Consider the following 14,776-nt stretch of genomic DNA (forward strand, 5'->3'; position numbering starts at 1 on the left):
CATGGGCAGAGGAGCCTGATGGGCCGTAGTCCATGGGGTCACAAAGAGTTGGACACAACTCAGCGACTAACATACACACACACACACAGAGGTACACCCAGATATTCTTGTTGTTTTGCCCAAATTAATTCATACTTAAATGTTGAATGGTTTTCATATGGTCAGAGGTGGGCACACTTATTCAGACTAGCACTGTTTCTTATCTTGAATACGGCCCTAGAAGTAATTTTTATAAAAAAATTTTATATAAAGAAGGAGGGGTGGACTGATAGGCAACAAGAAATTTGTTTTGTTGTGTTCAGTCGCTGAGTCATGTCCAACTCTTTGTGACCCCATGGACTGTGGCACACCAGACCCCTCTTCTTCACTATCTCCAAGAGTTTGCTCAAACTCATGTCCATTGGGGCTTCCCTCATGGCTCAGATGGTAAAGAATTTGCCTGCAGTGCGGGAGACCTGGGTTCCATCCCTGGGTTGAGGACTGAGAATTTGTTTAAAGACTTTGAATTTGGGATTTTCATCAGTATCCTGGCAGTGCGGTACAGTCAAGTAATAGTTGCATCTCAAGCCAAGAGAGAATTTGGAGCAAGTAGGGCCTCAGTAGTATCTCATGTAAGAGAGAAGTCTAGTCAGATAAGTACTGGGGGAAAAAAAAGGTATTTCAGTGACTATTAGGGGATATTTTGGCTTCCCTGGTGGTACAGTGATAAAAGAATCCATCTGCCAATCCAGGAGACGTGGGAGATGAGGTTTCTATCCTTGGTTCGGGAAGATTCCCTGGAGGAGGAAATGGCAACCCACTCCAGTATTCTTGCTTGAAAAATTTTGCAGACAGAGGAGCCCGGCAGACTACAGTCCATGGAGTCACAAAGAACTGGACACAGCTGAGCAACTGAGTACACATATAGGAGATATTTAGTGCCCTGGACAATGAGTGTTCAGAGTTGTGCTGGAGTCAGTGGCAGACTGTAATCATTTGGGAAATGAGTGAGGTCCAATAAATAGAGACTGATGTGTTAAGACACTTGACTCCAAGGGAAAAATGAGAGTAAGACATGCTCAAGTGGCATGTACATTGAATGAGTGTGTTATAAATATTATGTATTTTTGGTAGAAACCTTCAGAAGTCTGGAAATATATAACTAGGAAAGTAAGACAAAGCCACTCAATCTGACAATCCAAGTTTACTACTAAGAGTTTTGATATTTACTTTGTTGTTACTATAATCATTTTGAAAGTGAAAGTAAAAGTGGTTGTTGCTCAGTTGTGTCCGATTCTTTCTGACCCCATGGACCTCATTGCCCACTGAGCTCTTCTGTCCATGGAATTCTCCAGGCAAGAATACTGGAGTAGGTTACCATTCTCTTCTCCAGGGGATCTTCCTGACCCAGGAATCGAACCCAGGTCTCCTGCACTGCAGGCAGATCCTTTACTTTCTGAGTCACCAGGGAAGCCCTATAATCATTTTATGTATACATATATATGTGTATGTCTGCATATGTGTGCGCTCAGTCGTGTCCAACTCCTTGTGACTCCATGGACTGTAGCCTGCCAGGATTCTCTGTTCATGGGATTTCCCAGGCAAGGATACTGGAATGGGTTGCCACTTCCTATTCCAGGGGATCTTCCCAACCCAGGGATCGAACCCATGTCTCTTACATCTCCTGCATTAGCAGACAGATTCTTCACCACTGCAACACCTGGAAAGTCCATATATATATATACATAAATTTTGTGTATATATAAAATTGTATTTCTTGCTTTCTTATAAGCATTTTCTCAAATTAAAATTGTTTTTAACAGCATGGTTTTTGATGGTGCTCAAGTTTTCAATAGTAAAATTTGCTGTACTTTTTGAAATTAATTTATTTTTAATTGAAGGATACTTGCTTTACAAAATTGTGATGGTTTCTGCCGTAAATAAACATGAATCAGCCATAGGTATACATATGTGTCCTCCCTCTTGAATCTCCCTCCTACCTCCCACCCCATGCCATCACTCTATAAAATGTACTATACTTTGATCAGTCCTATACTGCTGGCTTCTTAGTGGTTTCTGGCTGTTAGCTATCAGAAGTGAATGCAGAGAATATCTTTGTAGATACGTGTTGGCAATTCTGATTTAGGATCACTTCATAAATGTCAAATAATGTGCCAGTGCTTTTTGGGAACATTTGGGCCTATTTACATTTTTACATGGCGCTAGTATTACAGGACTGGAAAAGGTCAGTTTTCATTCCAATCCCAAAGAAAGGCAATGGAAAAGAATGCTCAAACTACTGCACAGTTGCACTCATCTCACACACTAGTAAAGTAATGCTCAAAATTCTCCAAGCCAGGCTTCAACAGTACGTGAACCATGAATTTCCAGATGTTCAAGCTGGTTTTAGAAAAGAAAGAGGAACCAGAGGTCAAGTTGCCTACATCTGTTGGATCACTGAAAAAGCAAGAGAGCTCCAGAAAAATATCTACTTCTGCTTTATTGACTATGCCAAAGCCTTTGACTGTGTGGAACACAATAAACTGTGGAAAATTCTTAAAGAGATGGGAGTACCAGATCACCTGACCTGCCTCTTGAGAAATCTGTATATAGGTCAGGAAGCAACAGCTAGAACTGGACCTGGAACAACAGACTGGTTCCAAATAGGAAAAGGAGTACGTCAAGGCCGAATATTGTCACCCTGCTTATTTAACTTATATGTATAGTTCATCATGAGAAACGCTGGGCTGGAAGAAGCACAAACTGGAATCAAGATTTCTGGGAGAAATATCAATAACCTCAGATATGCAGATGATACCACCCTCATGGCAGAAAGCGAAGAAGAACTAAAGAGCCTCTTGATGAAAGTGGAAGAAGAGAGTGAAAAAGTTGGCTTAAAACTCAACATTCAGAAAACTAAGATCATGGCATTTGGTCCCATCAGTTCAGTCGCTCAGTCGTGTCCGACTCTTTGCGACCCCATGAACTGCAGCACGCCAGGCCTCTCTGTCCATCACCAACTCCCAGAGTCTACCCAAACCCATGTCCATCGAGTTGGTGATGCCATCCAACCATCTCATCCTCTGTCGTCCCCTTCTCCCGCCCCCAATCCTACCCAGCATAAGGGTCTTTTCCAATGAGTCAACCCTTCGCATGAGGTGCCCAAAGTATTGGAGTTTCAGCTTCAACATCAGATCTTTCAATGAACACCCAGAATTGATCTCTTTTAGGATGGATTGATTGGATCTCCTTGCAGGCCAAGGGACTCTCAAGAGTCTTCTCCAACACCACAGTTCAAAAGCATCAATTCTGCGGTGCTCAGCTTTCTTAACCGTCCAACTCTCACATCCATACATGACCACTGGAAAAACCATAGCCTTGACTAGACGTACTTTTGTTGGCAAAGTAATGTCTCCGCTTTTAAATATGCTATCTAGGTTGGCCATAACCTTCCTTCCAAGGAGTAAGTGTCTTTTAATTTCATGGCTGCAATCACCATCAGCAGTGATTTTGGAGCCCAAAGAAATAAAGTCTGACACTGTTTCCATCACTTCATGGCAAATAGATGGGGAATCAGTGGAAACAGTGACAGACTTTATTTTTCTGAGCTCCAAATTCACTGCAGATGGTGACTGCAGTCATGAAATTAAAAGACGCTTGCTCCTTGGAAGAAAAGCTATGACAAACCTAGACAGCATATTGAAAAGCAGAGACATTACTTTGCCAACAAAGGTCCGTCTAGTCAAGGCTCTGTTTTTTCCAGTAGTCATGTATGGATGTGAGAGTTGGAATATAAAGAAAGCTGAGCACCAAAGAATTGATGCTTTTGAACTGTGATGTTGGAGAAGACTCTTGAGAGTCCATTGGACTGCAAGGATATCCAACCAGTCCACCCTAAAGGAAATCAGTCCTGAATATTCATTGGAAGGACTGATGCTAAAGCTGGAACTCCAATACTTTGGTCACCTGATTCAAAGAACTGACTCATTTGAAAAGACCTTGATGCTGGGAAAGATTGAAGACAGGAGGAGAAGGGGACGATAGAGGATGAGATGGTTGGATGGCATCACCAACTCAATGAACATGAGTTTGAGTAAACTCTGGGAGTTGGTGATGGACAGGGAGGCCTGGTGTGCTGCAGTCTACGGGGTCGCAAAGAGTAGGACACACCTGAGCGACTGAACTGAACTGAGTAGTAAGGAATCTGCCTGACAATGCAGGAGACATGGGTTTAGTCCCTGGGTTGAGAAGATCCCCTGGAGAAGGAAATGGCAACCCACTCCAGTATTCTTTCCTGGGAAATTCCATGGACAGAGGAGCCTGGCTGGCTACAGTTCATAAGATCGCAAAGAGTTGATCGCTACTGATGCGACTGAGCATGAAGCACATTTTTGCCAACTGCCTTTAACTACTTTGTACCTTTGCAGGGACTGAGCCTTATCATTAAAAATGACATCCTTGCTAATTTCATGAAGGAAAGAAATCTCATTTTTTCAGTCATTCAGCAAGTTTTGAGCTCCTTAAGACTAAGTGGGAGGTTGAGTCCAGACTGCACGTGGCCGGGTGGCGTCTAGTGCCTGGTGCTGCCTCTGGGGTACACGGTGAGGAGCCCTCTGCCACCACCACACACCAACATTAGGAGGGCTTTACCCTTAGTCATCAGTTCTAACCCCTCTTTGGGCAGATGATCCACTCTTTCTGGAGAACTGGTCTTCATTTTTACTTTGGGGGGTAAATGCAACAGCCCCTGCTTTTCCCCAAGAGCGCTTCCCCTTCATCTCTTGCTCTGCCCCCTGCTCTTGCTCCTGGAGTGTCCTCTTAAGCTTTCAGCCACCTGGAAGCAATTTTCATCTCTACTGCAGCCTCCTCTGTGTGTTTTGGGCCACGACTTCTTTCATTCTTCTGTATCCCTCAATAAGCATTTGTCAGATTACTGACACAAACAGTGTCCAAACTCCGTTCCACTGTTGACTGTCATCTTGCCCACACCTCACTTCTTCATGTCCGTTCTCAGAGATTTGGGGTATTTATTCCCTTTAATAGACTTTACTGTAATTCCAAAGAAGTTTTAGGAAGAAAGCAATCATACCATATGTAGCCTTTTCAGATAGGCTTCTTTCATTTAGTAAATATATGTTTTAATTTCCTCCTTCTCTTTTCATGTCTTGATAGCTCATTTCTTTTTAGTGCTGAATAATATTCCATCATAGCGATGTACCACAGTTTTCTAATTTATTCACCTAGCTTTAGGTGGTGTACTTGGTTACTCCCAAGTTTTGGCAATTATAAATAAAGCTGTTATAAACATTCATGTGCAGATTTTTGTGCAGACATCTGTTTTCATCTTTTTTCTGTAAATGCCAAGGAGCACAATTGCTGGGTCACATGGTAAGAGTATGTTTAGTTTATCAGAAACCACCGATTTGTTTTCCAAAGTGTCTGTACTATTTTGCATCTCCACCAGCAATGTGACAGTTCCTGTTGTTCCATACCCTCTCCGACATTTGGTGTGGTCAGTGTTCTGGATATTGACCACTTTAATAGATGTGTAGTGGTATCATTGTTTTTTTTATTGCAGTATAGTTGCTTTATTTTTTTAATAGTTTTATTTATTTATTTATTTTTGGCCATGCTGGGTTTTCATTGCTGCATGGACTTCTCTCTAGTTGTGGCGAGTGGCACTGCCCTCTAGCATCGTGTGCGGGCTTCTTACTGGGATCGCCTCTCTTGTTGGGGAGCACAGGCTGTTAGGGCTTCAGTTGCTGTGGCTCCCAGGCTCCGGAGCACGGGCTCAATAGTTGTGACACAAGGCCTTAGTGGATCTGATCTTCTCGAACCAGGGTTGACCCCACGTCTCCTGCATTGGCAGGCAGATTCTTTACCACTGAGTCACCAAGGAAGTCCTTGTTATTGTTTTAGTTTGCATTGCCCTCATGACATATGATGTGGAGCATCTTCTCATATGTTCACTTCATATCTGTATTTTCTTTGGTGAGATGTCTATTAAGATCTTTAGCCCCTTTTAAATCAGGTTGTTTGTTTTTTTATTGTTGAGATTTGAGTTCCTTCCTTACATATCTTGGTAGCAATCCTTTTTTATATGTATATTTTGCAAATGTTTCTTCCAGTCTGTTGCTTATCTTTTAATTCTCTCGACATTATGTCTCTCAGAGAAGAAAATTTTAATATTAATGAAGTCCACCTTTTCAATTGAGACATTTTGATATTTCTGGACTAGCAAGGATCATACCATTTACTGGTAGTTGTGTTAGTCATTCTGTTATCCATGATGGTGATATTTAAGTGCTGTTGTAACCCTTCATAATTAAATTTGTATTTTAATAGTGAATAACACACTTGTGCAAATGATGCTTCTTTGTTGGTAATCAGTTCTTTTTCATGAAGACATGATGACCTAGTAGACATTATTTTTAGAAGATATTTTATCATATTAATATTGGCATTTCTGAATAGTTTTATAATTTACATGTACAGAATCTATGTACTTTTTCTAACCTCATTTTGTTATACGACAGCCACTGGTGGCTGAGATGGTCAAATATCTGCCTGCAGTGCAGGAGACCCAGGTGCAATTTCTGGGTGAGAAAGATCCCCTGGAGAAGGAAATGGCTAACCACTCGAGTATTCTTGACTGGGAAATCCCATGGCCAGAGGAGCCTGCTGGGCTACAATCCATGAGGTTGCAAAGAGTCGGATATGACTAAGTGACTAACACACATACACATGCAGTACAGGACTAGTTTAGAAGTTCCTCAGCCACACTGATCACATTGGAATTGCTCACTAGAGGCTACTATATTGGATGGTAAGGAGATAGGACATTTTCATCATCACAAGTAGTTCTGTTGGACAGCGTGGTTCTAGAACATAAGCAGTTGTGATTAAACAGTCGTTTTGTGTGATTTCTTTTTACTTTGCAGTAATTACTAAAATACTAAAAGAAAAAAATAAGAAATGCAGTGAAAGCATTTGTTTCCCTACTGTTATCTTTTGTTTTTTAGTGATTTATGTTAAAGTAACAGTTATAACTACAGCTGAAGGAGCTGAGTATGCTCACCATCTGCTCAGCTAAATGTGAAATACAGTTGGCAGAGCAGTTGCCTAACATTGGTCCAAGATGCTGTTGGTTTTCTTGGACATGCCAGTAGTAACAGGCACTATTACTCACAGCAGTGGGGAGTTCAGCCGAAATAACTTTCCTGCATAGATCTCATTCTTAGAATTAATAACTTGTCTATTTAAAATTCCTAATTTTTTTCCTCCTTGGCAAGGGCAGAAGGCTGAGCTTCACTGGTGGCTCAGTTGGTAAAGAATCTACCTGCAATGCAGGAGAACCGGGTTTGATCCCTGGGTTGGGAAAAGAAGCTGGAGAAGGAAATGGCAACCCACTCCAGTATTCTTGCCTGGGAAAGCCCGTGGAGAGAGGAGCCTGATGGGCTATAGTCCATGGGTCACAAGAGTTGGACGCGACTTAGTGACTAAACCACCACCACCATTGGCAGAAGGCTACACCACAAAGACACGTTTGGAGAGACAGCACAGGAGGATAAAGGCCTGGAACGTTTGCTCCAAGATTGGCTACTTAATTTTCTTCTTTCATTGACATTGTAATTATAGAATAAATGTCATTGCTATAGAAACAGCAGTTGCTCCAAATTATTTTTTTAAAGGCCTCACATTAATTTAGGCACCATTTAACATAGGCTTTCGTATGTTTATAACACATATTACTTCAGTTTACTGTTATAGTAATGATAACTTAATGATATAGTATCATTTGGAATTGGTTTGAAAAGCATCTGGAAATATATTTTATAGTTTAATCTTGGTATTGGAAGAATCTATCATTTGCCTGCTATTGATTTCTTCTTTTTTTTTAGGTTTCTTGCAGTGTTTGAATGTTGAGAAGGTATAGTTGTTTAAACTGTGTTTAGATGGCAGGAATTTGTACAAGCAGGATGGTTAATACATGATGGGTAAACACATATTGATTTGATGATTGCATATAAATGTATTTTGAGTTGTTCTTTGAAGTAGAAAAGTCCAGTTCTCATGGGTAATTATTGTTTAGATCTTTCCCTATTTGGAGGCTAATTTAGAATCTAGGTGTAAATTATATTGGGTAGGTAGGGCAAGTTTCCATATTCAGTGGCCCACATAGGTATTTCTTAAAAAATGGTAGGTGACTCTAACTATTGTATATACTTTGTTAAAGCAAAAAAGTAGAAGAGACATTAGCCATCCTGTGTACTTGTCCTTTGCACCTGAGTTACAACACAGGAAGTATAGTCAAGGACATAGTCACTCATCAGCCATCTCTTTCACAAGTATTTACTGAGATCCAGTTAACCCTCTTGAACTTTTGTATTAAAGGTTTCTCTTTTAGATAATGCCCTGAAATGAGTCAGCAAATTGATATAAATTACATAAACAGAATTGGCCAGGATACTTAAGGGTATTTAGATAAAGGAGAAAGTCACATTAAAGGTCATTTTTTTCTCCTGTGTAAAAACATATTTTCTATAGAATTGCTACTTGTAAGAATGATTTTCTGATACATAATCTTTCTTTGGTATGCTTTAGTCATAATTGGGGAATGTTACTGCTGTGATAAAATGATTTAAAAAGAGACATACATGCTGATATACCCCCAAATAAGAAGCCTGATAAACAAATGTTTCATAGATGGCTTATAGCTCTTATTCAAAGAAGAGGGATCTTTTTTCAAATTCAATCTTACAGGTTTCATTTCAAATTAAAAAAAAAAAAATGAGTTCTCTATTGTTGTTCCAAAGCTGATACATTTTTAATCTATTTCAGTTTATGCCAGTCTTACTGTCAATTCTATATTTTAAGAGACACCTTTCAGAAATGAAGAGATAGAACATATACTGGGATAATTTTTTAAAGCCATCCTTAGGCAAAGTACTAGATCATCAGATCCTGTGAAAAAGCATCTTTGGAATGGTTTTGAATGGTGAGGATTGCAGTCTGTTTTAAGTAGTTTTCTGGTTGTCATTTCAGCTATGAAGTCTTACACTCCGTATTTCATGCTCCTGTGGAGTGCTGTGGGGATAGCCAAGGCTGCCAAAATCATCATCGTGCCGCCAATTATGTTTGAAAGCCATATGTACATTTTCAAGACACTAGCCTCGGCCTTGCACGAGAGAGGCCACCACACAGTGTTCCTCCTCTCTGAAGGCAGAGACATCGCGCCATCTAATCACTACAGCCTCCAGCGCTACCCAGGGATCTTTAACAGTACCACCTCGGATGCTTTCCTGCAGTCCAAAATGCGGAATATTTTCTCTGGGAGATTGACAGCAATCGAACTGTTTGACATACTGGATCACTATACTAAGAACTGTGACATGATGGTTGGCAACCATGCCCTGATTCAGGGTCTAAAAAAGGAGAAGTTTGACCTGCTGCTGGTGGACCCTAATGACATGTGTGGATTTGTGATAGCTCATCTCTTGGGGGTGAAATATGCTGTATTTTCAACTGGCCTTTGGTATCCTGCTGAAGTGGGTGCTCCTGCCCCCTTGGCTTACGTCCCAGAGTTTAACTCACTCCTCACAGACCACATGAACCTGCTGCAAAGGATGAAAAATACCGGCGTTTACCTCATTTCCAGAATAGGGATCAGCTTTCTGGTTCTTCCCAAATATGAAAGGATCATGCAGAAGTACAACCTGCTGCCAGAGAAGTCCATGTATGACTTGGTTCACGGGTCCAGCTTGTGGATGCTGTGTACAGACGTAGCACTGGAGTTCCCGAGACCCACCCTGCCTAATGTTGTTTATGTAGGAGGAATCCTAACCAAACCGGCCAGCCCACTACCAGAAGTAAGGTTTGCTGAACTCCTTGGTAATCTTTTCTTAATATAAATGTCAGTTTGTCTGTTTGGATTTTTAGAAGAAAGAGGATTGGGTATTGTTGGATAATAGATGCTATTCTAAAAAGTTGTTAAGACACAGAGCCTGCCAAGGTCCTTTTATTTGTCTGTGCCCACTCCTATGGAATGCATTCCTGCTTTGAATGAGCATTTCTATAACACCAAGAGGCCACTGTGCCATATGGTCAGTAGACTGTCTGAGAAGTAGATTTTTGATTAAGTTATAACTCTGAGAGGAATGGAGTTAGATAGTTCGTTTTAATGAGTATAAGTGATTTCACTTTTAATTAAACACAGAGCTCCTGCTGATCTCCCCCAGAAAGCACAAACTCAAGTCTCCGCATCCAGGTTAGGTCCTGTGAACTCAAATAAGTAGAACAATGTTAGTAGTGGTTCTTCTTTCAGCAGTCATGACCGCTAAAAAGTTTATGTCCAACAATAAAAATGAAATAGTAACTTCCATCAGACTAGGATGCTGATTTTAAGTTAGTAAAACTATTTAAAGAAATCATGCCTCACTGTGATTTCATGTCAAAGATGGAATTAATTACATTTTAACAAAACCTGTTTACTCTCCGAGTCAAACCTAATTTCTTCTTTCTGGCTGAGCTGTCAGCAAATATACTTGTGTTCTATTCTTCATCCTAGTTTGGCTTTTTTTTTTTTTTCTCAATTAGATATCTCAAAACCTGTAGGAGCCATATTGCATGTCTGTTGTTTTAGGGGAATTTCCAACCTCAGGTTGACTCTGGATTTAAACTCAACCTCTGATGGCATTTATCAGAAGTGTAGGGCCTGTTCTATATTTTTCTCTACAGCAGCCGTTTCTACTCTTAAAATTCTTAAAGTAGCCACTCACAACAACAGTCAAAGTGTTCATTTCTAACTCTGGTCACTACATTTAAAGAAATCCGCCAGAGTCTTGATGAAGAGTCAGTCTAGATTTTCTCCCATAGGTATCACATAAGTACAATCTCTGGGCAGAATTTTCTCATGGGGAAATAAGGTGATTGAAATATATAGCCTGTAGATTTCTCTCACACCTCCATTAGAAACATATTTAATAAATAACACTTTGATATATTTCATGTAACATGAAGAAATAGAACTTGCCAGATCTTTGACCCATAAACCCTAGATTGCCACTGGTGAAGACTAGGAGAGAGAGAGCAGTTGTTCTTTCTGATGCCATCTGTAAAGGATAAAGGTTAATCTCAGGCTGTGTCAGCCCTTATCAAGCCCACTTTGAAATTTCAATTAGTCTCTTTCAGAGTCACTGTGTGATGTATTACCCCCTTCCTAAAAGTATCTAAAATCAAACTTCAGAAATAGCTTCTAAAAGTCCCGGAAGCAAGTTTATCTCTACCTGAACTGAGTCATTCCTAATGTCAGGCATATCAGCCCTGCTCCCTTCAAGTCTTCATCTTTTCCCAACCAGAGCACTGCCATTTTGCCTGTTCCTTTGAATTTTTGTTTGAATACTGTCTCCCCTCTTTATACGGAAGAAGGAATTAGTGACGTTCATTTTTCCCGTATTGTAGCAACTTGAACTATAAGTACAAAACACTACTGGATGCTTAGTAAAATAGCCTTGGTCCTTATGGTTTCATTACAGTAGTCCTTCCTTTTGTGTAGCTCAGTTATCCTCGATCAGCCATAGTATGAAAATATTAATTGGAAAATTCCATGAATCAACAAATTTGTGAGTTTTAAATTGTACATTGTTTTGAGTAGTAAAGTATGATATCCTATATGGTCCAGCTCGGTCCTGGCCCGTGCTTCCCTGAATCCCCATCCATCCATGTGGTCTGCTTCTGACCTCCAGCCAACGACATCATCATGGCTCTGTGATCTAGCGTCACCTGGAGCAGATGATCCGCCTGCTGTAGCCCAACTCTATATCGTAATGCCTATGTCATTCACCTTACTCCATCTGATCATGTCTCATTTCATGTCATCACAAGAAGGGAGAGTAGAGCCCAATAAGATATTGAGAGAAACCACATTCACATAATGTCTATTGCAGTGTATTGTAATCTATTTTATTTTTAGTTATTATTGTTGATTTGTGCCTGATTTGTAAATTAAACTTCATCATAGGTATGTATGTGTAGGAAAGAGCGTGGTATATATAGGGTTCAGTATTATTCAAGATTTCAAGCATCCACTGGGGGTCTTGGAACATATACCATGTGGATAAACTGGGTTACTGTATACTTTGTTTTACTTTAAAAGCAGCTTTTGTGTGGTTTTTGGAACTCCCTATAATGTTATCACCCAGGATGTTTTCTGAGTTTCCATAATTTCTAGTTTGGCACTGGTTTGACCTACTTTGTGGGCTTCCCTGTCCTTTTTTTTCCTCTCTGGACATTTTGTAATTATTCTTTTGAATATGTGCTCTTTATTTACAATTATTGCTTTGGCTCTGACAGTTAGGTGTCACACTCAGAAGTATACACGTCTGGCCTGAGTATATGTTGTGTATGTGAACCTAGATAAGTATATTGTGTGTGTGTGTGCTCAGTCGTGTCTGAGTGACACATAGTCTGGTGACTATGGCCCACCAGACTCCTCTACTGCTGGGGTTCTCCAGGCAAGAATATTGGAGTGGGTTGCCATTTCCTCCTCCAGGGGATCTTTCCAACACAGGGATCGAACCTGCATCTCTTGTGTCTTCTGCATTCAGGCAGATTCTTTATCCACTGAACCATCAGGGATAAGTATATTATTATCACTGAAAATCTGTGAGGTTATAAAGTGTGAAGGGCCATTTTCACTTCAGTGTTCCATTTACAAAGTTCTTCAATAGGGAGAATTTTGAAGAATGGTGGGTCTTATCCGTTCATATATTCCCTACCCTAGTGAGGTTTTATATGCTTTGGAACGCGTGCATTTCTATTGAGATTTCTCTAGTAGATTTGTTTGATACAATAAACTGTACCTCAGCATTCTAAAAGTTAGTGAGTTTCTCAAATGCCTGTATTATTTACAGGTCATAGTTGTGACAGTAAGATAATAGAGCCCAGCAAGTGGCCTCTTAGAACACATGATTCACTAACAACAGCTTAATTGTTAACCGCGTTGGTGTCTCACACTGGCAATGGATTAAGTTTTCCAGATGTCTAGAAATGATTTGACAGTGAGATTTCTTTTCATAGCCTGGGATAAAAAGGTAGAGAAAAATATCTAAAAGACATTTTTCCGAAGCTTTCACAATGTTTGAACCTAAAGAAACTCTAGAGAGCATCTAGTTCAGCTCCACTTTTCCACCTCAAAATACAGGAAATGACCCATTCATTTGTCACATAGGAGATTAAAAGAATTTGAGTGTCTCATCCAGGCCGCACAGTTTGTGGCACAGCCAGGTGAAACATAGATTGTTTTGCTATGAATTAGATATTTTGTCAAGATGCCTGCATCTCTCATTACTTATTTTACTCATTTATACATTTATAGCATATTCAAGGAACTTCCCTGTAGCTCATACCGTAAAGAATCTGTTTGCAGTGCAGGAGACCTGGGTTCAGTCTGTGGGTCAGGAAGTTCCTTTGGAGAAGGGAATGGCAACCCACTCTGGTATTCTTGCCTGGAGAAGCCCATGGACAGAGGAGCCTGGTGGGCTACAGTCCTCGGGCTCGCAAAGAGTTGGACACGACTGAGTGACTAAGCACAACATATTCAAAACTATGCAGAGACAGTTTCACTAATCTTTATTTGATAGCTCAAAGATAGTGAGGACTGTATATATTAGTCAAATTACGCCATTTGTACCCTTCCTTGGAGAAAGAAATGGCAACTCACTCCAGTATTCTTGCCTAGGAAAACCAATGGACAGAGGAGCCTGGCAGGCTACACAGTCCATGGATTGCAAAGACTCGCACCTGACTGAGAGACTAACACTTGTGTTTCAGAGATTTAATGATAGAAATCAGCCAGAATCCAGATCCTTTTGATTGCATCATGTTGTATTGGTGTAGAGTGAAGAAATTGTTTGCACTGATAATAGAATGATTTATAAATGCATATACCTGACTCATCGTACTATTTACTACCAACTGCCTACAACAGGAGTAATGACCTTTAGAGGAAGAGGTTTAGATTGGACCATATCCATATTGTGGCTTCTATCATTACAGTGTGGTAGAGAACATAGGAACAATTTGTTTTTTTAAAGGTTTACTTCCTCCAGGAAGGAAGTCTGTAAATAGTTCCCCGTTTGACTAGATCCTTCAAGTATTAAATGTGGATGAAATAAATAATAACATCTAATAGGGGGTGACTATAGCTTTTAGTAGTTTGACTAGGAGATAATAACAATAATATTAGCAAAGAATAGTACATTTACTTAGGGAGTCTTTTGATTATTAAAATTCACATTTGAGGTGATAATTTTTAGATGATTTCCCACTGGCGGAAAGTGGTCTAGCCCTGCTAAGCGGCTAATCTCTGCCACTTTTCAGCTTCTACAGGCCTGAACTATCATTGCACCTAACAGAGTGTATCTTAATTATTGTTTTTTTACATGGTTTTCTCCCCTACTCAGGTGTGGATGCCTTAAAGGGTGGACAACAAGGTGGATAACCTTTGTACCCTGAGTGCCTGGAAAATGGTAGTCATTCAATAACTGTTTGAAATTAAACGAAATGCATCAAATAGAAATAGTTGTCAAAAAATAGGTGATTCAGTTAGCATAACAATATTGTTAATATTATAACCATTATTTGTTTATTTCAAATTTATGATCAGATACCATTGCAGCTGGACTGCAGAGGAGCTTTATTGCCAGGCTAGGGGTATGAAAGGCATTTTCATTGCACCATTTGTACAGACATTTTTTAAATTAGGGAAACAGTCCTGGGAAGAGATACAGATAAGATA

At 40.1% G+C, this 14,776-nt stretch overlaps 1 protein-coding gene across 9 annotated transcripts in view; it reads left to right on the plus strand.

Annotated features, from left to right (window-relative positions):
• Positions 1 to 14,776, plus strand: part of UGT8 (UDP glycosyltransferase 8) — a 93,068-nt gene that overhangs the window by 20,544 nt on the left and 57,748 nt on the right. For 8 of the 9 annotated variants that reach the window (XM_081485333.1, XM_081485323.1, XM_081485387.1 and 5 more), the window contains one exon: positions 9,025 to 9,848. In XM_081485333.1, coding sequence (XP_081341459.1) covers positions 9,027 to 9,848 — 822 coding nt within the window. In that variant the 5' untranslated portion in view covers positions 9,025 to 9,026. Of the gene's footprint in view, positions 1 to 9,001; positions 9,849 to 14,776 lie in introns of all 9 variants that reach the window. The other variant, XM_081485398.1, reaches the window with a different exon arrangement.

This window comes from Giraffa tippelskirchi, chromosome 1 (genome assembly GCF_054371585.1).
Source record: "Giraffa tippelskirchi isolate mGirTip1 chromosome 1, T2T-mGirTip1v1.2.pri, whole genome shotgun sequence".
NCBI classification, from domain to species: domain Eukaryota; kingdom Metazoa; phylum Chordata; class Mammalia; order Artiodactyla; family Giraffidae; genus Giraffa; species Giraffa tippelskirchi.